We start from the raw sequence: 26749 nt of genomic DNA, 5'->3' as shown, positions 1-26749 counted from the left end.
GCTATGAAAAAGTCCCTTTTATTTAATGTTAGACTTTATATTATTTATGTATAAAGAGAATGTACAAAGAAATGAAGCAGTTCGTTCCATCTATGGGGAGTGGTTGTTACAATCCCATACACATACCATAACTAATAAGAAACTTATGGAGGTATATGACATATGGTTATTAAGCATAAATATCGACAAGTTACATGTTGTAATGGATAGATTATATGAAATGATTATCATAAGTCTATAATGCATAGCTACATTTTATTTATTTTTCATTTGTTTTTCTCTTTCATGTAATTTTAATTATTTGTCTCATCCCAAGCTCATATTTTGACAAACAAACAAACACTAACACAAGAAGCAACATAAATCCAATCTGACATGGCAAGGAGAACAACGATTAAATTTAAATGAAGGAAGATTCTCACGGTTAATGAAGAAGCGACATAAATCCAACCTGGCAAGTGGGAACGAGGATGGGCATAATAAGTGAAACCATGTTAAATGCAATTACTTCAAGTCAAATTGTTACGTTGACTTTGGGCCTGAATACCCCCTATAAAATAACCCCTTCTGTTTATCATCTTCTTCAAATATGTGCTCAAATGACCTATCTTACCATTAATAATGAAGGGCCACCCTATCTTTGTAAAGCAATAAAAGCTGGCCTTATAGTTTAAGTATGAAAAATGATAATAATAAAGTTTATTATTCTACTATAAAGAAAATAAATTGGTTAATTTCTTAGACTCTCATTTCTATATATGATTATTATTCCATACACTAAAAATAATTTTTAACAGAATAATGTAATTTAAATTTCTTTAAATTAGTAATAGTAGTGTCGTCTTCGAAAAACCTAAGTATTCCCGAAAGTCAAGCTGTATTTAATCTAATTTGTTTCTCTTTTATTTTCTTCTTTCTTTCTTTCTTTCTTAGTAATAGGAAAATTTAAACATCAGAGAATTCACATAACTAAAAGGGCTAACCAAGATTTGAGTTTGATTTTATTTCAAGATGAACCTCATAGAATAGTTATAACATTATTCTATAATTCTAAGCATTAATAAGATTATTTTCATTCGGGTTTTTTATGGAGGCATAATGATCACTTAGCCATCATCACCTTGACAAACTCCTCATAGCTTATCTGGCCATCACCATCAACGTCAGCCTCCCTGATCATCTCATCCACTTCTTCATCAGTGAGCTTCTCCCCGAAATTGGTCATCACATCGCGCAGCTCAGCCGCAGAGATGAACCCATTCTGATCCTTGTCAAAGACCTGGAATGCCACGTTAAGTGTCTCCTTCGAATCTGTGTCTTTCATCTTCTTGGCCATGAGGTATTGGAACTCATTGAAGTCGATGGTGCCGTCGCCGTCGGCATCGACGTCATTGATAATGTCCTGGAGTTTTGCTTCAATTGGGTTCATGCCAAGCGACCTCATCACAAACCCAATATCCTTGGCAGTGATGCAACCTGCTCAACCATAAACTTCAAATTATTATTGTCAGAGAATCAACCAACAAACTCACAGAGGCAAACTTGCCAACCATACACACACGGCGGTCTGAAATAAAACAATCATTTTATCCACGTGATGGAAATGAGATTTAGCAAGAAAACCAATCGTCTAAAATGGAAAAAAAAAATAAAAATAAAATTTTAAGCAGTTCCACTTATTCTTTATCTCAAGGACCAAACAGGGTAAACTTCGTTGACCAAGTATATCTCAATAACTCACAAAAACCGTATAGTTGAATTCCTCATCAGTTTGTGTATGCATAACATCACGCTCGTGAGCGTGTTGTTGTAAAAAAAAATGTATTATAGAAAGCAAGAAATGAAGAATATCTGTAAAAATGAAAACATGCAGCAAGAACAAAACAGATCAGTCTCTTTAGAATTTTCCAATGTTGCTAATTTATCAATAAAACGCAAAACAACAAATTTCGACAGCATAGGAACAACATGCGACACCCCATAATAGGAAGAATAAAGCAGAGCATGAAGACCCACATATACTTGAAGGTTCTAGAAGAAGTGACTCAGCACAACAGAAAGGGAATGATAATGATAGGGTTACTACCATATTACTACCCATTTACTACTCATAGTTCATTTCAAATTTTTTATTTTTTTATCATTTTCTTTTAAGTATTTTTTTAACATCCTTAACTATTAAGAAAAAATTAAAAATATATATATAATTTTACTAATAGTCACTTCCTTAACTATTAAGTAAAATAAAAAAATTAATAAAAAAATACATATAAAATGAGTAATAAATGAGTAGTAAAAGGGTAGTAACCCTATCATTTTCCGAAAGGGAAAGGCACTATGGAATTTTCTAAACCAATCTTGTAACAACTTTTGTTATGAAATATTCTCTAAGCTGGAATATTCCTCTGACATGTAAATAAAGGACGTTGCTACGTCTACAAAAGATCTCTACCAAAATCTTCTACCGAACACTACAAATCTTTTTTTAATATTTTTTATCTTTTCTTTCACAATTTTTTTAAACCATATAAATATTTTTTAAAAATTAAAAAAAACCACATATTCATTTAAAAACACTTACTTAACCATTAAGTAAAACAATAAAATTAAAAAAATTAAAAAATATTTCGGTAAATAATTTCGGTGAATATCTTCTGTGAGAATAGTGTGCAAGTCTCTATAAATATGCTGCAATACTCTGTGATTTCCATTGTACAAAAATTGACCTCAAAAAGATCTCAATAAAATGAACTTTGTCTGTTGAAGAATTTCTTCGTACAGTAGGCATGCGTTCATTCTCTTCATCTTAACGCCCCACAATAGCAGATCTCATGTTCCTATAGCCGCATAATCTTTATCAAATAGTGTGAAATGAAGAACAAACGCATAGTTTCCAAGAAATGAACATATGATTGATAGCAACTTTATTCCTCGTCTAAAGAACATTGTCAAACCTTTTAGAAATTTTCCTTCTTCCTTGTCTTCCAAACAATAAATACATCTGAGATTCAATTTCCTACCTCGTTGATCTCTTTTCTTCCCACCCAATTTCTTTCCCCCAGAAAGTAAACGGTGAATAATTATAATTTCATATGGTTCAGTTCATACACGATATCCAGAAAGGGAAACATAGAGCAACGAAAAGGGAGGAATCCTTTGATGCAAATAAAACTTAAGGTTTAGAACCATGTAACCAAGCAAAATTAAGGTAAAAATAAAATAAGAACAAAAGAACACAAAAAATGGAAGAGACATGATACAAAAGCGCAGAGAAAATGAGATCCATATAAATCCTTAGAAACAACGAACTAGTACATAAGAACTAGATCTGACACACAAACCAAAAAGAAACAGCCTTCAGATTCATCAACACGACAGAGATACGGAGAGAGACAGACCGTCGCCATCCTTATCTACCAAGTTGAAGGCATCCTTGAACTTAAGGATCTGGTTGGGTTGGTCCGCCATTCTCGTTCTCCTCCCTTCTCGATAATTCGCTGCTTGCTTTCACCTTTTTTTAAGACGGAGAATATAATTTATCTAATAGAACAAAGAGAGAGTAAAGAGGTGGAACTGAAACTGCAAAGAGATAGCAACTTTCTTTTTAGGAATATTTCATTAGTAACTCTTATGTTTTGTACTCTGTAATTCACATTCGATAAATTTGTGAATAATAGTGAAATAATACGAGTTAACATATTTTATTAAATTTTAGAAAATGAGAGAGAAAAATTTGAATAAAAGTATTGGAAAATTAAAATATTATTAGAATATAATCCTCTCATATTATTATTATTATTATTATTATTATTATATCAAAACAACTTCATTAAGAAAACTCACGTTCAAATGTTTATCACTCCAAATGACTTGAGAAATAAACTTTGAGAATGAACTCCACCAAACAAAGATATCATCAACATTCCAAGCATATCTAGCAAGTTTATGAGATCCGTCATTCTATATTCTGGGCACTTGTTGAATTGTGCATCTTGGGAATTTATGCATCAATCCCCGAATGTCTTTTGTAAAATTGTCCAGTAGTGCTCTTGATTCACCAGCTCCTTGGATTTCTTGGATCATCAAAAGAGAATCATTTTCTAATCACCTTTTTCGAAGGAGGAGAATATAATATATCTAATAGAACAAACAAAGAGTAAAGAGGTGGAACTGGAACTGCAAAGAGAGAGCAACTTTCTTTTTAGGAATATTTCATTAGTAACCCTCATGTTTTGTACTCTGAAATCCACATTCGACAAATTTGTGACTAATAATGAAATAATACGAGTTAACAAATTTATTAAATTTTAGAAAATGAGAAAGAAAAAATTGAATAAAAATATTGAAAAGTTAAAACATTATTAGAATATAATTCTCTAATATTATTATTTTTTATATCAAAACAACTTCATTAAGAAAACCCACGTTCAAATGTTTATCAGTCCAAATGACTTGAGAAATAAACTTTGAGAACGACCTCCACCATACAAAGATATCATCCACATTCGAAGCATATCTAGCAAGCTTATGAGATGCTTCATTGTCTATTTTGGACACTTGTTGAATTGTGCATCTTGGGAATTTATGCATCAATCCCCTAATGTCTTTTGTGAGATTGTCCAGCAGTGCTCTTAATTCACCAGCTCCTTGGATTTCTTGGATCATCATAAGAGAATCACTTTCTAATAAACTCATGTAGTCAAAGGTGAGAACACAGCTACAAACCCCTTAGCATTTCTAGAAGTTCTATTTATATGGGTTCATTTACTGCTTTTTCCTTTTTGCTTGCTGCCATTATAATTTCCCCTTGACTATTGCGAAGGATGATCCCCACACTTGTATATTGTTCATTATGAAACATAGCCCCATCCAAATTCAATTTCATGGCATCTTGTGGTGGAGGACCCATCTACAGCACCTCTGATACTTCTTAGAGGCCCTCTTTGGATATCTTTAAAAGTTTTTTGCACAGAGAGAGCATGGTTGATCACATGGTCAGTGGTAGGAGTGTAAAAAGAAAACCAGTGAACTGGTAAACCGAACTGGACCTGACTGGACCGGACCGAACCGTTTGGTTTGGTCTAGTACCAAGTTTGGTTCGGTCCGGTACCAGTTTTATTTTTTATAAAACCGGTAAAAATCGGTCCTATTCCGATTTTTCATTTTCTAAAACCGGATTAGACCAACCCGAACCAGCTCTTAAATATATATATTATAATTTTTTATATTGTATATAATTTTTATATATAATATATAAATATATATAAAATAGTTTTGTATTCCATGATAAATTACTAATTAATATAATATTAAATTTTAAAATCTTATATCACTATAGTCTATTGTATTAATAGTTATACTAACACTATATCAATATATATTATAATATACTACAATATATTATCACTATAGTATTATATACTATAATATACTATTATATATATTATATAATATAGTATATTAAAACCAGAAAACCGGACCGAAACCGGTAAAACCGCGAGTACCGGTTTAAGAGGATAGCTGGTGTGCAATCGGTTCTTCAAAATGTAAATCTGGTGCATACCGGTTCGGTCCCAAATTTTATCCAAAACAGACCAAACCGGACCGGTTACACCCCTAATCGGTAGTCAAGGGTTTATTTTAAAAAACCATTTGATTCCTTCAAAACCAACATCCCCACGCAATCAAAAATAATAATTCAAGTTTGTGACGCCCTCAGATTTCTACTTAGGATCAGATGAACATCTTAAGCGTCGAGACATACAACAGAGGGTTACCTACTCCCGTTCATGACCAATAAAAATGTTATGTCCCTAGCATGCATCTAACAATACGAAATATTCGAACGGATAATTTTTTTTTTCTTTGCGCAATACTATGCACCAACTAAAGATATCCCAAGTACTTAAAATATAATCCATACATATTGAAATGTTAAATATCCTTGATTACAGTATGAGTCTCAAAAGGATTGTAATCTCAAAAGTATGGGAGATAGAGCTCCATCATTACATCACCAAGACATAATTACTGGGCTAGTTCGTCGAGCAACTCGCGTAACTCGACTAACGATGCCATAAAACTATCCCAAAATCTAACTATAAAGGCGACAAGCTCCGCGCAGCGTCAAAGCCTCCTAATCTACCTCCTCGAGTTTGCCAGGCTCCTTTCCCTCTCTCGGTCATGACATATTTTCTATTATTTGTAGGTGAATGGTAGTTGAGACTACCACAGTGAGATTTGAGTGCAAATCTCAGGAAGTTAACAGAGAACTTCCACACAGGTTAATGATGTATGCATGGCAATAAATGCATGAATGCATAATTAAAGTTATAAACAGACCTAAAATAACTTGACTTGTAACATGGCATAATCTGATATGATTTGAAATGAAATGTAAATTTAACTTAAAACTTCAAGTGACATGAACTTGAAAATTAAACTTGGAACTGAAACATGGACTAAACGTGAATTTGAGAACATGACTGAACATGAACATGAAACATGACTGAACGTGAACTACATAAACTTATAATCTTGTTCAATAATTAAACATGATTAATAAAAGTGAAATGTGGATGCTACACGGTTCCCCTTGAGCTGTGTGTCTCTACCGATTACCGCATCACAACACAAGTATATGCACCAGCTCTGAGTGCGTTAACATACGTGCCAGTTCATTGGTATCTACACTTGCTGTGTGCACATGTAATGTACGTATCACGTGTCAGGTATTTGCACCAGCACGAATACATATAAAATGAAATTGAAATGTCTAAGGGCACAATCGGCGTTAGTACCCTTCTTCGCAGTTCACAGGTTTGCTCTAACAGGTTAAATGTTAGAAACTTGAACACTAACAATTAGAAATATGAAAAATACTAGCTTAGAGCAAAATTACCATTTTACCCTCTACATGTGGAAAAATGACTATATTTTCCATAACTTAAGGATCTCACATCCTAACTCCAAATATTATCAAAATTTACATTCCCTATGTAAACTTTGTCTTAAACTCAAATATCAACTTAAAAATCTAAAACCAATCACAATTATGAAAAACAACATAAGGCAAGACACTCCCAAGGCCACTCTTGATTTTGTTGCAATTTCATCCAGCTTCTAAACTTATGCTCAAACTGAAATATTGCAACAAAGATCCTCATATCCCTAAGCTTAAAAATATGCTTAAAACATTCAACAAAATCTACTTCACATAAACACAAAAACTTTTTAGTAAAAGGATCCAAACTTTTTTTTTTTTAACTAAAATATAAACTCCTGAATCTCAAGGTTTTGACACTTTAAAAAAATCTCCAAGAACTCTTAAAATTCAAAAATTTCTTCTAATATGTCCACAACTTCATTAAGAAAACCCACGTACAAATGTTTATCAGTCCAAATGACTTGACAAATAAACTTTGAGAATGACCTACACCATACAAAGATATCATCCACATTCCAAGCATATCTAGCAAGCTTATGAGATGCTTCATTGTCTATTTTGGCCACTTGTTGAAACGTGCATATTGGGAATTTATGCATCAATCCCTGACTATCTTTTGTGAGATTGCCCAGCAGTGCTCTTGATTCACTAGCACCTTGGATTTCTTGGATCATCAGAAGAGAATCACTTTCTAATCACTATTTTCAAAGGCGGAGAATATAATATACCTAGTAGAACAAAAAGAGAGAGTAAAGAGTTGGAACTGGAACAACAAAGAGAGAGCAACTTTCTTTTTAGGAATATTTCATTAGTAACCCTTATGTTTTGAACTATGGAATCCACATTCGACAAATTTGTGAATAATACTGAAATAATAGGACTTAACATATTTTATTAAATTTTAGAAAATGAGAGATAAAATTTTGAATAAGAATATTGAAAAGTTAAAATATTATTAGAATATAAATTCTCTAATATTATTATTATTTTTATATCAAAACAACTTCATTAAGAAAACCCACTTTCAAATATTTATCAATCCAAATGACTTGAGAAATAAACTTTGAGAATGACCTCCACCATATAAGCATATCATCCACATTCCAAGCATATCTAGCAAGCTTATGAGATGCTTCATTGTCTATTTTGGCCACATCTTGAATTGTGCATCTTGGGAATTTATGCATCGATCCCCGAATGTCTTTTGTGAGTTTGTCCAGCAATGCTTTTGATTCACCAGCTCCTTGGATTTCTCAGATCATTAGAAGAGAATCACTTTCTAATAAGCTCATGTAGTCAAAGGTGGGAACACAACTACAAACCCTTTAGAATTGCTAGAAGTTCTATTTATATGGGCTCATTTACTGCTTTTTCCTTCTTGCTTGCTGCCATTATAATTTCCCCTTGACTATTGCGAAGGATGATCCCCACAACTGTATATTGTTCATTATGAAACATAGTCCCATCCAAATTCAGTTTCATGACATCTTGTGGTGGAGGTCCCATCTACAGCACCTCTGGTACTTCTTAGAGGCCCTCTTTGGATATCTTTAAAAGTTTTTTGCATAGAGAGAGCATGGTTGATCACATGGTCGGTAGTAGGGGTGTAAAAAAAAAATCAATGAACTTGTAAACCGGATCGGATAGGACCGAATCGGTGGGTTTTTGTCTGGTAGCGGTTTTATTTTTCGTATAACCGGTAAAAATCGGTCTTGTTCTGGTTTTTATTTTTCTAAAGCCAGATTGGACCAAACCGGACCAGTTCATAAATATATATTATAATTTTTTATATTGTATATAATTTTTATATTTAATATATAATTATATATAAAATAATTTTGTATTATATGATAAATTACTAATTAATACAATATTAAATTTTAAAATCTTATATTGTATTAATAGTTATACTAACACTATATCAATATATATTATAATATACTATAATATATCACTATATTATATAATATAAAATATAATATAATATATAATATAGTATATTAAAACTAGAAAACGGGACCGAAACCGATAAAACTGGAAGTACCAGTTTAGGGGGTAACCGGAACGCAATCAGTTCTTGAAAATTTAAAACTGGTGCATACCGCTTCGGTCCCAAATTTTATCCAAAACTAGACCAAACCGGGCCGATTACACCCCTAGTCGGTAGTCAAGTGTTTATTTTTAAAAACCATTTGATTTCTTCAAAACTAACATCCCCACGCAATCAAAAATAATAATTCAAGTTTGTGACACCCTCAGATTTTCACTTGGGATCAAATGAACATCTTAAGCATCGGGAAATGTAACAGAAGGTTACCTGCTCTCGTTCATGACAAATAAAAATGCAATGTGCCTAACATGCACCAGATAATTTTTTTTTTCTTTGAGCAATACTATGCACCAACTAAAGATATTCCAAATACTTAAAATATAATCCATACATATTGAAATGTTAAACATCCATGATTACAGTATGAGTCTCAAAAGGATTGTAATCTCAAAAGTATGGGAGATAGAGCTCCATCATTACATCACCAAGACATAATTACTAGGCTAGTTCGTCGAGCAACTCGCGTAACTCGACTAACAATGCTATAAGACTGTCCAAAAATCTAATTATGAAGGTGACAAGCTCTGCGTCGCGTCAGCGCCTCCTAATCAACATCCTCTAGCTTGCTAGGCTCCTTACCCTCTCTGGGTCATGACACATTTTCTACTATTCGGAGGGAATGGTAGTTGAGACTACCACGGTGAGATTTGTGTTCAAATTTCAGGAAGTTAACAGAAAACTTCCACACGGGTTAATGATGTATGTATGGCCGTAAATGCTCTAATACATAGTCAAAGTCATAAACAGAAATAAAATAACTTGACTTGTAACATGGCATAATCTGACATGACTTGAAATGAAATGTAAATTTAACTTAAAACTTCAAGTGACGGGAACTTGAAAATTAAACTTGAAACTGAAACATAGACTGAACGTGAACTTGAGAACATGACTGAACACGAACATGAAACATGATTGAACGTGAATTACATGAACTTGGAATCTTTTTGAATAATTAAACATGATTAATAAAAGTGAAATGTGGATGCTACACGGTTCCCCTTGAGCCATGTGTCCCTACCGATTACCGCATCATAACACAAGTATATGCACCAGCTATGAGTGCGTTAACATACATGCCAGTTCATAGGTATCTACACTTGCTGTGGACACGCGTAATGTACGTATCCCATGTCAGATATTTGTACTAGCAAGAGTACATATAAAATGAAATTGAAATGTGCGGGGGCACAATCGGCGTTAGTGCCCTTCTTCGCTCCAGTAACCTGTTAATTAGACCCCATTCGAAACCCGTTGAACTTACCTTATCAACCCGATTTCACACTAGATTAGACACTCCATCATGAACAAAATAGTTCTACTAGAATATTACTCCATCCTAGCACTTAAGGTCATCATAAACGATAATTGACTTGACTTGAAAGGTTGTTCACGAGAAACATAAATTATACTCGAGATAGAACGTGACGTGAGATGAAAAGAAAGAAGTCCTTACATAAGTGACATGACATGAACGTGAGACGTAAGACATGATGTAATATGTGACAGACAACATTTCACAGCATGACATAACATGTAACAGACAATATTTTGAAAGATGGCATAACGTGTAACAGATAATATTTTGTAACATGGCATACATGTAAGAGATAGCATTACCAAACCTAACATACATGTAACATATAGCATTACAAAACATGACATATGTGTAACAGATACATGACAGAGTGTAATATGTAATAGACATGCATGAGGTGACATGGCATAACATGGCATAGAGGATAACATAAAGACACAAACAGTAGTTCCTTTAGCCATTACGCATATACAGTAATTTGATAGTAAGTTCAGAGCTAACTTACAATTTTCGTCACATTTTACGAGGAAAAGCATGAAACATCAAAAAACTGTAAGTAGGGGTTCTAAATGTTAAAAACTTGAACACTAACAATTAGAAATATGAAAAATATTATCTTAGAGTAAAATTACCATTTTACCCTCTGCATGTGGAAAAATGACCATATTACTCCTAAGTTAAGGATCTCACATACTAACTCCAAATATTATCAAAATTTACATAGGGTTCTAAACTCAAATATCAACTTAAAAATTTAAAACCAATCACAATTAAGAAAAACAGCATAAGGCGGAGACACTCCCAAGGCCATATCTCTTGATTTTGTTGCAATTTCATCCAGTTTCTAAACTTATGCTCAAACTGAAATATTGCAACAAAGATCCTCATATCCCTAAGCTTAAAAACTTGCTTAAAACATTCAACAAAATGTACTTCACATAAACACAAAAAATTTTTAGTAAAAAGATCCAAACATTTTCTTTTTAACTAAAATACAAACTCTTGAATCTCAAGGTTTTGACACTTTAAAAAAATCTCCAAGAACTCTTAAAATTCAAAAGATCTCTTCTAATATGTCCACAAAACACCCTAAAGATTTATCATGCTTTGAATCAATGTATAAAAGTCACCAAAAATTACAAAATCTCACTTGATGTACTCGACTCCAACACTTAGTCAAAAACAAAATTTGTTTCTCAACTTTGGTTTGATCAAACATTTGATCCGAAACATACCTTGATTAAAACTTCAAACCAACAACATCACATGGCTTAAACATATGTCCAAAGGTAGATCCAAGCATTAAACTTAAAATCACATGGCTAAAAATAAACCAAAACATGAATCTAGTCGAAATCATCAAACTTTTGACCCAACCGAGTATTTTCTTGCATAAAAATCATAGCTTTACAAATCAACTCCTAAATTCTTCAAACCAACATCCTGACATGTATATTAAAGGCTTAGGATCTTCAAATTCAAAATATCAAAGTCATTGGAGTAAGATTAAACAACAAAAGATCCAAACTTTCTTAAAATAGAAACTATTTTTCTCCTTCCAGATTCTAAGTTTTTAGATCTGAGAAAATATTTTATCAAAAGCTTTTATCATGTAACGGATCCTTAACAAAAATTCACATAAATATGTTAACAATACTCCATAAAAATTTCGGACCAAGATCTCTCCATTAACGGATCCTTAACAAAAATTCATATTAACGGAGCCTAAAGAGTAGCTCGCACAACTTGGTCGGGATAGCCATATTCCTATCCAAAAATTGGAGCATCAAAGTGATAAGCTCCTCGTGATTGCATTGCAGTCTAGTCGACCTCGTCCAGATGATCCTCCGCGGGTCTTCCGGCTCCTGACACATGGTCTACCATTTAGGGGTGGTAGTTGGGACTACCGAGTGAGATTTGATTATAAATGTTAGCAAGTTTACAACTAAACTAACAGCTTACAGATGCATGCATAATAGTAAAAAGACATGAATGATGACGTGAACATAAGTAAACGTGTCATGACTTGGCAAATAACATGACATGACCTGACATAACTTGAACGGACATGGACTTAACTGACATAAACTGTAACTGATGTGAACTGAATTTGAAACTGAACATGAACTTGGAATCTTATTCCCATAAATAAGCTAGTTAATTAAATATGACATGTGGATGCTACACAAGTCCCCTTGAGCCGTGTGCCCGAATGGCACCACCCCAAAAGTGGGAAACATCTTCTATAAATAACCCTCCAATTGCCTTTGGGCCCGAATAGGACCACCCCTAGTTAATAACCCCTATAACATAACCCCTTCTGTTTATCATCTTCTTCAAATATGTGCTCAAACAACCTATTTTACCATTAAAAATAATGGGCCGCCCTATCTTTATAAAGCAATAAAAGCTGGCCTTACCTTAGGGCATTGGGCAAGCATCAGCACCCCGTACATGGTCTTTAAGACTTTGCAAAGACCTATGTTTTTGGCAAACACTAATTAATCTTTGAAGTATTAACAGCCAGCCAACCTGACATTACTGCATTAGCAAGCCCGTCAAGCAACCAAGAATCATTACTAAGTGTTCGAGAACATTATCAACACATGATAATGCCAAGAATATAGATCTCTCAACAGTCATGGACCACAAATCCATGGGTGCTAAGCCTGGAATATTAGATTCCCTCCAAGCTTAAAAATGCACCAATTGTAAGACAAACAATATCATTTCATGACACATTTCTAATGCAAGTTTGCTTAATTTGGATCCTAGCTATAAACGAGTACCAATATAACAAGTCATTCAATGAACATTGAATTGTCCAATTGGATCAGGTTCACAAGCTAACACAAAGGAAATAAAAAGGGAATAAATAAAACTGCAAAGACACCGTCACAAGACAATCTTTAAGGATAGACTGAATAAACTTCCACCACCACCAGTAGAACATACTACTACTATACTCCCTGTAAAGATAGATGAAAATCGAGATTAAAGGAAACTAGGAGGCCGCCCATCATATTGTGTTATGAACCCAACTACGATTGGGTTGAGCTTGTTAGGCCTCCAAGCTAGTTGTTATCTTTTACTTTAATTGAGTTGTTTAAGTTGTTTAGTGGCCCATGGGCTTAGTTAATGTTACTTAAAATTGCCCCTTGGCCTTAGTTGGCTTTTGCAGAATTAGGTCCTCATCTTCTAGTATATGTAGAGGAAATGAGGGTCCTTGTTTGGCATCTGAAATGTGGAATATTTTGTAGCTTGAGTCATTTTCTGTAATGGAGGTTTGGGAGCCCCTCGAAGCACTCTCATAGCAATTTAGTGTTTCTTTAGCATATTATCAAACATATTGTGTGCCTCTATTTTTATTGCAGTAGTCGTAGATTTTTATTTTCCATCATCTTCCTCATTACAATAGAAATCAGAAAGAATCCAACAGCAATTGTAATCCCTCCATTTCTATAATCTTCATTATTATAATTGTAATCACAACTGGATTCATTACAATTGGTATCCAGAGCTGACGATCTATGGAAGACGAAATATTTTTGTAGCAGCAAGAAGAAGCCCTGCAACGGGGGATAGACTCTAATGAAAAGAGTCTTCAGGAGCTTAAAAACAACTTGAATGAATTGAGTGATTTGCTGCTTCACTGGTTGACTAAGCAACACAATATTTCTAATCGGACTACTATGATCGAAAAGTTGCTGAAACAAAAATCAGCATGTTTTTCGGAAGGAAAAGAAAATTCCGTCATTTAAGAAGAAGAAGAGGAAACAAATGTCCCTAATATTCCTGAACATCTTCATGAAATTGCATAGGATTTCAGCGAAATCCCCAACGGGTACGTAGTGGTGGCCGAAGAAATATTTGTAATTGTAGAAGATGTAGTAGAGACTATCGAGGATGGCGTAGAAGACGATGCAGCAAAGGAGGAAGAGAAGATTCATCTGCTAGACCAAGTTAGGGCAAAACAAAATGAAGAACAAGCAGTCAAGCATGATTCCAACAAGTTCCCTCTTTCATCAATTCTCAGAAATTCCGTCAGAAAGTACTCCATCTTATCGTATCAACTTTCAGATCCTATTCTCCGTGTTTCATTTTTCCCCTCCATTAACACTGTCGTCGTATATGGACGTCACCAAGATAGAGCTCTCAATCACCAAGATGCATTCCATCAACAATTTCGATGAGCCTAGGAGGCTGGTTGATCATAACTACAAGATGTTTATGTACGCCTCACATGGCATCCTCCATGGAAAATATATACGAGATAGAACTCAAAGGGTAAGGCTACCAATTCATCATCAGCAAAGCAAGACTTGGACACATTTATCTTGAGGCTTAAGAAGAAAGGCTACGAGGTGCTCTTTATGGTTGATGCATTTGATAAGTATGTTGTTGGGCAGTTGAAGAGTACGATGGTAAGAAACTTGTGTTTGCTACAAAGGAGGATTTGAAATTGGAGGATGAGAGCGAGGAGGAAAAGCAGAAACAGGAAGAAGAAAAAGAAGTTGACGACGACGACCATGAATCCTCCAAACGACGTCGTCTCCACCATCTTAAGGAGCAATGGGTTGCAGATGCATTTAACTCCTTAATTTGCTTCCCAAGAGATACTCACATTTGGTTTGGCCCTGGGGATTTTATGGGTCCTTTTTGAGAGATGTTCTACAATTACTTCAAAGATGAGCATCCTGATTCTCCTCTCAAACAATTATGGAAGAGGAATTCTGATGAAGTATGGAAATGTGCCCAGTGCATTTTTCAGTACCCTCAAGCCTTAGAAATGTATGATAGAGAGTACGAGCTAAGTTGCATTAATTCCCTTCTTGATGTGCTGCGAACCCTTGATAAGCAGAGGGTGACTCAACACTAGAGAGAGATCGATGCAAGAATAGCAAGAGAAGAATGAGATCTGGCTTGTGATAATGCTGAAGTTGTTAGTGTTATGTATGAGATATTAATAGTCCCTATCCTATTGGAAGATCAGTCATTGTTCACTGAATTCGAAACATTGATTAAAGCAATTATCAATGTTTTGCCACCAACACCTGAGACTTCAAGGTCAAGAGCAAAGTCGGACCATGTAATATGGCTTGGAATCAAATCATTGTTTGGATTCTTAGACCCTCCAGCTTTTGAAGAAGGGATACTAGAATGTTATCCCATTTTTTTGGACCTTGTACTCAATCATATAAGTGGTAAGCATATTTTTCCTATCTCTACTTTCACTTCCTATCGAGATTTGAGTACAAATTGTACCACTGAAGGCATTTTTGAGATATTTGAAGCCCTTCATGTTTTTATGGTAATCTTTGGTGGAGGGTCATGGAAAAATCTCATGGTTTCACAAGTTTTAGTAGATACGGAAGTTACTCCTCAGTTGCTCGATAAATTGTTACATAGGGTTGTTTTTTAGTGGGATGGGATTAATGGGACTGTTGTACAAAGAAATTCTTTGAGAAGTACATTCGGGCCCTCCTTGAGCACAATCTATCTATTTGAGTTGATTATTGGTATAATGTCATATATTGGCCCTTTGATAGAGAAAGAGGACAAAAGAAATTGTAGAGAAGATACTTGAAGGGGCTTGGACAATTGATATCAACAAGTACGGAGTTAAGGGACTCTTCGGATATGCAAGTGAAGCTACCCCCCAGGTATTTTATTGTGGTATAATGGCTATAGAGACAAGAAGCGAAGCTCCTCATGCTCATATGGATTCTAAAATTGTTAATGCTTGTTGGGGGAATTCACACATGCATTGTTTTCCTTGCCTTAGGTTTATTCTCTATTCTTAGTGTAGCAGCAGTATGGCTCCTTGATGAATCTACTGTTATAAATGCACTTATTGCAGTGAACATGTATGCTACTAGTTTTCTACTACCACTTGGGGTCATTTCGTATACCATAACTGGAGAACCAAAAAATATGGATAACTATATACATATTGATATAGTGCCATTAGAGACGGAATTTAGCCTGAGATGAGATGAAGTCTAGCAGGTGGCCAGTGAATTGGCTGGGCCAGATTCTGATGGTGAGCTTTGTGTGATGGTACTATCTCCCTTGCTGATAACAGAGAAGAGAAGTGAGCTAGCTCAGAAAAACAGAAACCTCTCTGTTCCTCTACTCCAGTTGCATTTAAATACTCTACCATGGATTACACAATGTGCAATACCTTCAGTGATAAGAATCTTGATATCCTGATTTTAAAATTTCACTAGAAGAAGCAAGATGAATATGAAATGCTAAATTGGAATCAATACCATAGAGTTGCTTCAATATCTGAACCTTGAGGACAAGGTTCTTTAAAGGGGGAGATTTGTTATGAACCCAACTACTATTTGGTTGGGCTTGTTGGGCATCAACCTTAGTTGTTATCTTTTACTTTAATTAAGTTGTTTAAGTTGTTTAGTGGCCCATGGGCTTAGTTAATGTTAGTTAGAATTGGCCCTTGGCCTTGGTTGGCTGTTGTAGAATTAGGCCCTCATCTTCCTTCCAGTATATGTAGAGGAAATGGGGGTCCTTGTTTGGCATCTGAAATCAGAAATATTTTGTAGCTTGAGTAATTTTCTGTAATGGAGGTTTAGGTGCCCTCGAAGCACTCCTGTAGCAATTTAGTGTTTCTTTAGCATATTATCAAACATATTGTGTGCCTCTGTTTTTATTGTAGTAGCCGTAGATCTCTATTTTCCATCATCTTCCTAATTACAATAGAAATCACAAAGAATCCAACAGTAACTGTAATCCCTCCATTTCTATCATCTTCATTATTACAACTATAATCACAACTGGGTTCATTACATATTGTTAGCCCTGCCTCCTTTTCTTTTTTGAGTTATAGGGGTTTTTTGATGGAGGCAGAATGATCAATTAGCCATCATCACCTTGACAAACTCCTCATAGCTTATCTGGCCATCACCATCAACATCTACCTCCCTGATCATCTCATCCACTTCTTCATCAGTGAGCTTCTCCCCGAGATTGCTCATCACATGGCGCAGCTCAGCAGCAAAGATGAACCCATTTTGACCCTTGTCAAAGACCCGGAATGCCTCTTTAAGCTCCTCCTCTGAATCGGTGTCTTGCATCTTCCTTGCCATGAGGTTTAGGAACTCAGCGAAGTTTATGGTGCTGTCGATGTCAACATCGACCTCATTGATCTTGTCCTGGAGTTCTGCTTCAATTGGGTTATGGCCTAGCGACCTCATCACAGTCCCAAGCTCCTTGGTAGTGATGCAACCTGCTCAACCATAAACTTCAAATTATTATTGTTAGAGAATCAACCAACAAACTCACAAAGCCAAACTTGCCAACCAAACACACACGGCTATTTGAAATAAAATAATCATTTTATCCACGTGATGGAAATGAGATTTAGCAAGAAAACCAATTGTCTAAAAAGGAAAATATATATATATATCTATATATATTTAAGCAATTCCACTTATTCTTTATCCGAAGGACCAATCTAGGTAAACTTCGTTGACCAAGTATATCTCAATAACTCACAAAAACCGTGTAGTTGAATTCCTCATCAGTTTATGTATTATAAAAAGCAGGAAATGAAGAATATCTGCAAAAATGAAAACATGCAGCAAGAACAAGACAGATCAGTCTCTTCAGAATTTTTGAACGTTGCTAATTTATTAATAAAATGCAAAACAACAAATTTCAACAGCATAGGAACAACATGCGACACCCCCACAATGGTAGATCTCATGTTCCTATAGCCGCATGATCTTTACCAAATAGTGTGAAATGAAGAACAAACGCATAGGAACAGCTTGCACGTTGGTCGGGTGGGAGTGAATCTCCGAGTCGAACAATGAGGTGATTCCATGCGAGATTTATATGATGAGTTTTATATGGTTGAGAAGAGGGCGGCTCCTCGCCTTAGTGATAATTATGCATACTTGAAATTTGCACAAAGGGTAACTTCTCATAGGATGATTCCTCGCCATGCTTATATACTCATGTTTTATCCAGAGGGTCTGGTTCCTCATCATAGCTATGAAGGCAGTTGCTTTGCCCAGAGGATGATTTGTCCCCATGCACAAATATATGTGTTCACCAATCTTTTACATGAAATTGTGCATTATATCTTCATGTACATTATCTCTCATTTGTAGTTTTGTTGTGTAACCTACCTTTGGTTTGTTTATCGGAACCGTAAACTTTGACGCAAAGGTAGCCCCAAAAGAGGTCCCTGAAGAGGAATGACCAAACCTGCCTGAGCAAAATAAGGAGGCCTGTCTCTGTTAGTAGTCATTTGTATTATTTTGGAGACGTACTATTTAGTCAGGCGACAAAGTATGCCTGGTCTATCGTACTTGGATGCAGAAAATGAACCAATAGTATTGAGTAATATTATTTGGGAAGAAATAGTGACATATGAATATTTTTTAATGAATGAACCGACCTATGGTTTAGACCTCTGGTACAAACATTATTTAGTCTCTGACAAAACATTTCCTTATGCCGTTGCGATATAGATGTCTATCTAGTTACATGTGCACTTCCTTGTAAAAATTGTACGCCTATGCCCAATCAAATTCTGGAGTGTTGTCGATCGTCTGGCTCACTTGGCATCACGGATCCTCACTAGGTCCTTTATTGAAGACCACACTATTAATTATAAATGTGTGTTTCAGTATGTTGTATAGCATTCATATTCAAGGTTGAGATCATGTAATTTATGATGTACATATTATTTCTTAAAAACTAGTGACTTTCCTGATGTAAAGTTATAGCATGGATTGCATACTTTAATCAATAAAAATGCATATTTCATTGGATTAAGAAAGATAATGGAAATGTATATGAAAGGAAAATGGAAAGGAAACAAGGAAATGAAAGTTTTATGTATGAAAATAAGTAATGGCTAACGACTGAATGTTGATGGTACCAAGGTGAGAGGCAACTTGTAGTGTCGGATCGGTTCCATTGATAGTGCATCCAATGTCACCATCTTGACCGATAGATTTCCAACATGCTGCCACGAGCGAATTTGGGTCCAAAAGGCTACTAACCCTCACACACTAGGCATACTAGTGTGTATCGGCCAATAAAAAGTGATATTTAATTGAAATATTTTTAGGCTTGAATGACTTTTCATAAGAAATGGAATAAGCTTATGTATGAAATTTAACAGTATGGTGTAACTATTTACTGAGTATTAGACACACTTCTTTATTTAATATTTTGAAAGTCTAGGTTGAAGATGATGAAGCTGCAGAGCGGGACACTACTCAAGAAGGAGAGATAGATGTGTAGCAGCATTGGGTTGGGTCTTTTTTATTAAGTTTTAGTTTGCCTTGCGTTTTGTTAAACTATTTGATAAAAATGATGGGCTTTTGTTTATGTACTTTGAAAAAGCATTTTGTAAACATGATGGATCTTCATACTATGTAAATAGTTATGGTTTTAATGTTTAACTATTGTGACAATTTTTATATTTTGACAAGCATCTTATTTTGAGCTTTGAAAGCTATGAAAAAGTCCCTTTTATTTAATGTTAGACTTTATATTATTTATGTATAAAGAGAATGTACAACGAAATGAAGCAATTCATTTCATCTGTAGGGAGTGCTTGTTACAATCCCATACACATACCATAACTAATAAGAAACTTATGGTGGTATATAACATATGGTTATTAAGCATAAATATCGACAAGTTACATGTTGTAATGGATAGATTATATGGAATGATTATCATAAGTCTATAATGCATAGCTACATTTTATTTATTTTTCGTTTGTTTTTATCTTTCATGTAATTTTAATTATTTGTCTCATCCCAAGCTCATATTTTGACAAACAAACAAACACCAACACAAGAAGCAACATAAATCCAATCTGACATGGTAAGGAGAACAACGATTAAATTTAAATGAAGGCAGATTCTCACAGTTAAAGAAGAAGCGACATAAATCCAACCTGGCAAGGGGGAACGACGATGGGCATAATAAGTGAAACCATCTTAAATGCAATTACTTCAAGTCAAATTGTTACGTTGACTTTGGGCCCGAATAACCCCTATAAAATAACTCATTCTGTTTATCATCTTCTTCAAATATGTGCTCAAACGAATTATCTTACCATTAATAATGAAGGGCCGCCCTATCTTTGTAAAGTAATAAAAGCTGGCCTTATAGTTTGAGTATGAAAAATGATAAAATAAAGTTTATTATTCTACTATAAAATAATAAATTGGTGAATTTCTTAGACTCTCATTTATATATGTGATTATTATTCCATACACTAAAAATAATTTTTAACAGAATAATGTAATTTAAATTTCTTTAAATTAGTAATAGTAGTGTAGTCTTCGAAAAACTTAAGTATTCCCGAAAGTCAAGCTGTATTTCGTCTAATTTGTTTCTCTTTTATTTTCTTCTTTCTTTCTTAGTAATAGGAATATTTAAACATAAGAGAATTCACATAACTAATAGGGCTAACCAAGATTTGAGTTTAGAATAGAGAAATTATATTTGAAGTATTAAGGTGTATAAGTTCTGTACAGTCCTTTTGAGAAAAAATAAAGATTCACATAAAAAATATTTTTTAATAATAGACTATATTTTTTTAAAATGAATGCTCAATATTTGTAAACTTTAAGACTGTATTTAGAAATTATTTTTTAGAATATTTTCATAATAAGGGATGAATCTCAACCCGTTAAAATGTGAATTTAGGGTATCATCCAAGAAGTTCTTTAGTTTCATGGTCCCCGAAAGAGGAAACCAAAACCAAATCCGGAAAAAGCAATGCATCCTGGAGATTGAAACACCACATGCTCAACTACTTCAGTTCAGCGGCAAATTGTCACGCTCATCAAATTCATTTCATGAGCCATAGATTTGTGCATCCTCTTTTTTTAAACAAGATGAGACATAAAATTTTCATCTTATCTCTTCAATTTTTTTAAACTCTCACACAAAATATAATAAACAATGTAATTTTTTCAAATCTCGATTCAAATTTTTTAAATTTCAAAATAATAATAATATTTTAAACTTTTATCTAAAATTAAAAATTATCATCTCACTCTCTAAACCTACCAGTGTTGAGAAAGATACAGGTGTCGGATGAAGAACGTAAAACCACCTTCAATCAACTGAAAATCTATCTTGCTAACCCTGCCCTCAAACAAACACAGAACGACAAGATTTTTATTTTTTATTTTTTATTTTTTATTTTTTATTTCTATCTATATAATCTACTGTTCACACCCCATGCACTAGCTTAGCGTTAGTCTGTGAACTACACAAGCCAGGCAACGCAAGTAGTTAAAGTTTAGAAGAGGGAGAACTTTGAGGGCAAAGGAGTATAAGTGCATATATGGAGTGAGAAATACTTTTAACCATTTTATAAAAATAAATTTATAAATCAACATTTTAATGTGATAATTAAATTATAAAATTATTTTTATTTATTGACTAACATTTCTATATGGAGGAGGTGATGCTTTCGGAGGGAACGGCGTGAGGGCGTGCTGCTTCGCCTCCCGCGAACGATCGTTGCCAGCAAATGTCCAATAAAGGTCCAATGGCAAGGTGACGCATGGACAAGGTCTGAACCCAACGCCCATCAAATGTCCAGTAAAGGTCCGATCGTTGCCAGCAAATGTCCAGTAAAGGTCCAATCGTGGGTCGTGCGAAATGCGAGACTACCCGTTTCAACGTTGAATTGAATTAAATTCTTTAGAAATTATAGTGGAATTGAAATGATAAAATGAGTTTTATACTAATTATTTAAAATAAATTTAGATATATTTATAATAAATTAAAAAAGATTGTGATTCATGTGTATAAAAATGTATTGATTTGAAAAAGATTATTTATCTTACGTGTAAAAAAGTTTTAAATTAAGATGAATTTACTGATTTAAGAGTTAATAAATGATAGTTCCAGTCGTGAGTGCGCAAGCGCCATGTAATCATTTTGAAAAAAATGAATAAATATGAATTTATATGAAAAGAAATTTATTTTTTAATAGTGAATTTTATTTTTTTCTAAAATGACTATATGATATTTACTTATATTACGATTGTATATAGTATTATTTTTAAGAATTTAATATTTAGAAGCTAGAAAGTAGAAAGTAGACCGAACTCAATATGGTCTAAATTCCAACCAACCTAAATGAAGATGAGAAGTAGAAGAGACGTGGAATATTCAACCAGTACCACCCGTGAGTACTGGGGACCAGCTAACCAGGTTTGAAAATTCCTGCATGCCCCTAATGATAAAAATATGGAAATGTTGTTGGGATATAAAAGGCCTGATGGGAGAAAAAGGCAAGAGCATGGCCCAAGAGCATGGCCCAATCTCATTAGTAGGCAAGACCAGGCAAAGAGGATGGTACAAATGGATTTAGCAAGATGGCAATAGGAGAATCTAAGGACGTACCCAAATGGTGTAGTTGAGCAACCAACCCGTGGGCAAACGGTCACTGCTCTCAACAATTAGGAGCATGAAACATTATAAAAGTTGTGGCATGAAACATTACCCTGGTTCGGTCTAGGCTTAATCTACCACATTCCAGTGACTGAATGTCTACATGTGCCCCACCACGCTACTCTCCAACCACCAATCTACTGCTACGAAGTAAAACCGTGGTGAAAATATCGGTCCGTGATCCACAAGCGCAACTTGTCCGGCTTGTGGTTTCCACATGCCGCCACATCAAAATGTATCCAATGGCTACAACGCACCTTACCAACACTTTCACCATCCCAAGATCTCTTAGCTCTGACCCACCCCATCTCATTATCATTGGTGCATGGACTCCACATGCTATCACAGGTGGTTCATGAAGAAACTCGATCGGCAACGGTCTAGGCCAATCGATACCAGTCTTCCTAATATATTCCTGCTTTCCCTAACCTAAGATATTGAGGCAAGAAATACGAGTCTCTTCTGTGAACATCTCGGGACAACAAACTACAGTACATCATCAGCACCCACCGCCTCCAATGGTGAAAACATAGTTCACACAACTATGCGAACTATAAAAAAATTGTTATTTAAGACAGCATCCTCCTCTTTGTAGGGAATGGGTGGAGACCAAGTTTGTGGTTCTAAAATTAGATTTTTTTTTCTACTTTTGTACTGTATTTTTTGTAGCGAAAAGTTTGTTGAGGAATCTCACCCCCTCCTCACGTATCTTGATTTCCTTTTGTTAAAGAAATATATGCTTGATTAGAAAAAAATAATAATAATAAATAATTAAAAAAAACCCCACAAGCAACATAAATCCAATCTGGCATGGTAAGGTGAACAATGATTAAATGTAAATGAAGGTGGATTCTCACAGTTCATGAAGAAGCGACATAAATCCAACCTTGTAAGGGGGAACGACGATGGGCATAATAAGTGAAACCATGTTAAATGCAATTACTTCAAGTCAAAATGTTACGTTGACTTTGGCCCAAATGGCACCACCCCTAGTTAATAACCCATATAAAATAACACCTTCTGTTTATCATCTTCTTCAAATATGTGCTCAAACAACCTATCTTATCATTAATAATGAAGGGCCGCCCTATCTTTGTAAAGCAATAAAAGCTATCCTAACCTTAAGGCATTGGATAGGCATCAGCACCCCGTACATGGTCTTTAAGACTTTGCAAAGACCTATATTTTTGGCAAACACTAATTAATCTTCGAAGTATTAACAGCCAGCCAACCTGACATTACTGCATATTAGCAAGCCCATCAAGCAACCAAGAATCATTACTAAGTGTTCGAGAACATTATCAACACATGATAATGCCCAGAATACAAATCTCTCGACAGTCATGGACCACAAATCCATGGGTGCTAAGCCTGGAATATTAGATTCCCTCCGAGCTTAAAAATGCCCAGAATACAGATCTCTCGACAGTCATTCTGCCTCCTTTCCTTTTTTGGGTTATAGAAAAAGATTATTTTCATTAGGGTTTTTGATGGAGGTAGAATGATCACATACCCATCATCACCTTGACATACTCCTCATAGTTTATATGGCCATCACCATCAACATCTGCCTCCCTGATCATCTCATCCACTTCTTCATCAGTGAGCTTCTCCCCGAGATCGGACATCACAAGGCGGAGCTCAACAGCAGAGATGAACCCATTCTGATCCATGTCAAAGACTCGGAATGCCTCTTTAAGATCCTCCTACGAGTTAGTGTCTTTCATCTTCCTGGCCATGAGGTATAGGAACTCAATGAAGTCGATGGTGACATCACCGTCGGCATCGGCATCGACCTCATTGATCATGTCCAGGAGTTCTACTTCAATTTGGTTCTGGCCTAGCAACCTCATCACAGTCAGAAGCTCCTTGGTAGTGATGCAACCTGCTCAACCATAAACTTCAAAGTATTATTGTCAGAGAATCAACCAACAAACTCACAGAGGCAAACTTGCCAACCATACACACACGACTGTCTGAAATAAAACAAACGTTTTATCCTTGTGATGGAAATGAGATTTAGCAAGAAAACCAATCGTCTAAAATGGAAAGTAAATAAATAAATAATAATAAAATAAAATAAAATTTTAAGCAGATCCACTTATTCTTTATCTCAAGGACCAAATAGGGAAAACTTCGTTGACCAAGTATATCTCAATAACTCACAAAAACCGTGTAGTTGAATTCCTCATCAGTTTATGTATGCATAACATCACGCCCGTGAGCGTGTTGTTGTAAAAAAAATGTATTATAGAAAGTAGGAAATGAAGAATATCTGTAAAAATGAAAACAAGTAGCAAGAACAAGACAGATCAGTCTCTTCAGAATTTTCCAACATTGCTAATTTATCAATAAAATGCAAAACAAAAAATTTCGACAGCATAAGAACAACATGCGACAACCCATAATAGGAAGAATAAAGCAAAGCATGAAGACTCACAAATACTTGAAGGTTCTAGAAGTAGTGACTCAGCACAACAAAAAGGGAAAGGCACGATGGAATTCTATGGACCACTCCTGTAACAAATTCTGTTATGAAATATTCTCTAAGCTGGAACATTCCTCTGACATGCAATAAGTCTCTATAAAGGACGTTGCTACGTCTACAGAAGATCTCTACCAAAATCTTCTACCGAACACTACAAATCTTTTTTAAAATTTTTTTATCTTTTCTTTCACTATTTTTTTAAACCATTTAAATATTTTTTTAAAATACAAAAAAAAATCACATTTTCATTTAAAAACACTTACTTAATCATTAAGTAGAAAAATAAAATTAAAAAATATTTTGATAAAGAATTTCAGTGGATATCTTCTATGAGAATAGTGTTTTCCATCTGTAAATATGCTGCGATACTATAAAATTTCAATTGTACAAAAATTGACCTAAAAAAGGTCTCAATGATATGAACTTTGTCTGTTCAAGAATTTCTTCATACAGTAGGCATGCGTTCATTCTCTTCATCTTAACACCCCACAACAGCACATCTCATGTACCTATAGCCACATGATCTTTACCAAATAGTGTGAAATGAAGAACAAACGCACAGTTTACAAGAAATGAACATATGATTGATAGCAACTTTATTCCTCGTCTAAAGAACATTGTCAAAGTGCAGGGTGACTAAAACCTTTTAGAATTTTTCTTTCTTCCTTGTCTTCCTAACAATAAACACATCTGAGATTCAATTTCCTACCTCGTTGATCTCTTTTCTTCCCACCCAATTTCTTTCCCCCAGCAAGTAAACGGTGAATGATTATAATTTCATATGGCTCAGTTCATGCACGATATCCAGAAAGGGAAACATAGAGCAACAAAGAGAGAGGAATCCTTGGATGCAAATAAAACTTAAGGTTTACAACCATGGAACCGTGTAAAATTAAGCTAACAAGAAAATAAGAATAAAAGAACATAAAAAATGGAAGAGACATGATACAAAAGCACAGAGAAAATGAGATCCATATAAATCCTCAAAAACAACGAACTAGTCCATACGAACTAGATCTGACACACAAACCAAAAAGAAACAGCCTTTAGATTCATCAACACAATAGAGATACAGAGAGAGACGGACCGTCGCCATCCTTGTCAAACATGCTAAATGCATCCTTGAACTCAAGGATCTGGTTGTCGGTGGGTTGGTCCGCCATTCTTGTTCTCCTTCCATCTCGAAAATTCGATGCTTGCTTTTGTCTTTTTCAAAGGCGGAGAATACAATATACGAGAAAACCACTGTGCCTCCAGCTTTAACCGCTCAAAGTACCTCTTGACTAATTATTATTATTATTATTATTTTATTTAGTGATTAAGGAAGTTATTTTAAGTGTATTAACGTGTTTTTTTATATTTAAAAAAATATTTAAATATATTTAAAAAATGTGAATAGAAAAAAGAAAAAAAATGAAA

General features: G+C 34.7%; 1 protein-coding gene and 1 pseudogene across 3 annotated transcripts; both read right to left on the bottom strand.

The window, feature by feature from the left end:
• Positions 1-1065: 1065 nt before the first annotated feature.
• Positions 1066-26454, bottom strand: LOC121267414 (calmodulin-like). 3 transcript variants are annotated; one of them, XM_041171278.1, is made up of 3 exons: positions 26418-26454; positions 17427-17623; positions 1066-1279 (listed from the first exon to the last, which is right to left on the bottom strand). In XM_041171278.1, exons 1-3 carry the CDS (start codon positions 26437-26439, stop codon positions 1103-1105), a joined length of 396 nt encoding a protein of 131 aa, XP_041027212.1. In that variant the 5' UTR covers positions 26440-26454; the 3' UTR covers positions 1066-1102. The 3 variants fall into 3 exon arrangements, with proteins under 3 accessions (XP_041027212.1, XP_041027211.1, XP_041027213.1); XM_041171277.1 differs by lacking the exons at positions 17427-17623; positions 26418-26454 and adding an exon at positions 3399-3611 and having other exon boundaries at positions 1066-1476; XM_041171279.1 differs by lacking the exons at positions 1066-1279; positions 26418-26454 and adding an exon at positions 25009-25203 and having other exon boundaries at positions 17230-17623.
• LOC121267415 lies at positions 17111-24850 on the bottom strand (annotated as a pseudogene).
• Positions 26455-26749: the final 295 nt, after the last annotated feature.

The sequence above is a fragment of the Juglans microcarpa x Juglans regia genome, chromosome 5S (genome assembly GCF_004785595.1).
Source record: "Juglans microcarpa x Juglans regia isolate MS1-56 chromosome 5S, Jm3101_v1.0, whole genome shotgun sequence".
NCBI classification, from domain to species: Eukaryota; Viridiplantae; Streptophyta; class Magnoliopsida; order Fagales; family Juglandaceae; genus Juglans; species Juglans microcarpa x Juglans regia.
The sequence above is the reverse complement of the archived record's forward strand: the minus strand, read 5'-3'. Positions and strand labels throughout refer to the sequence as shown.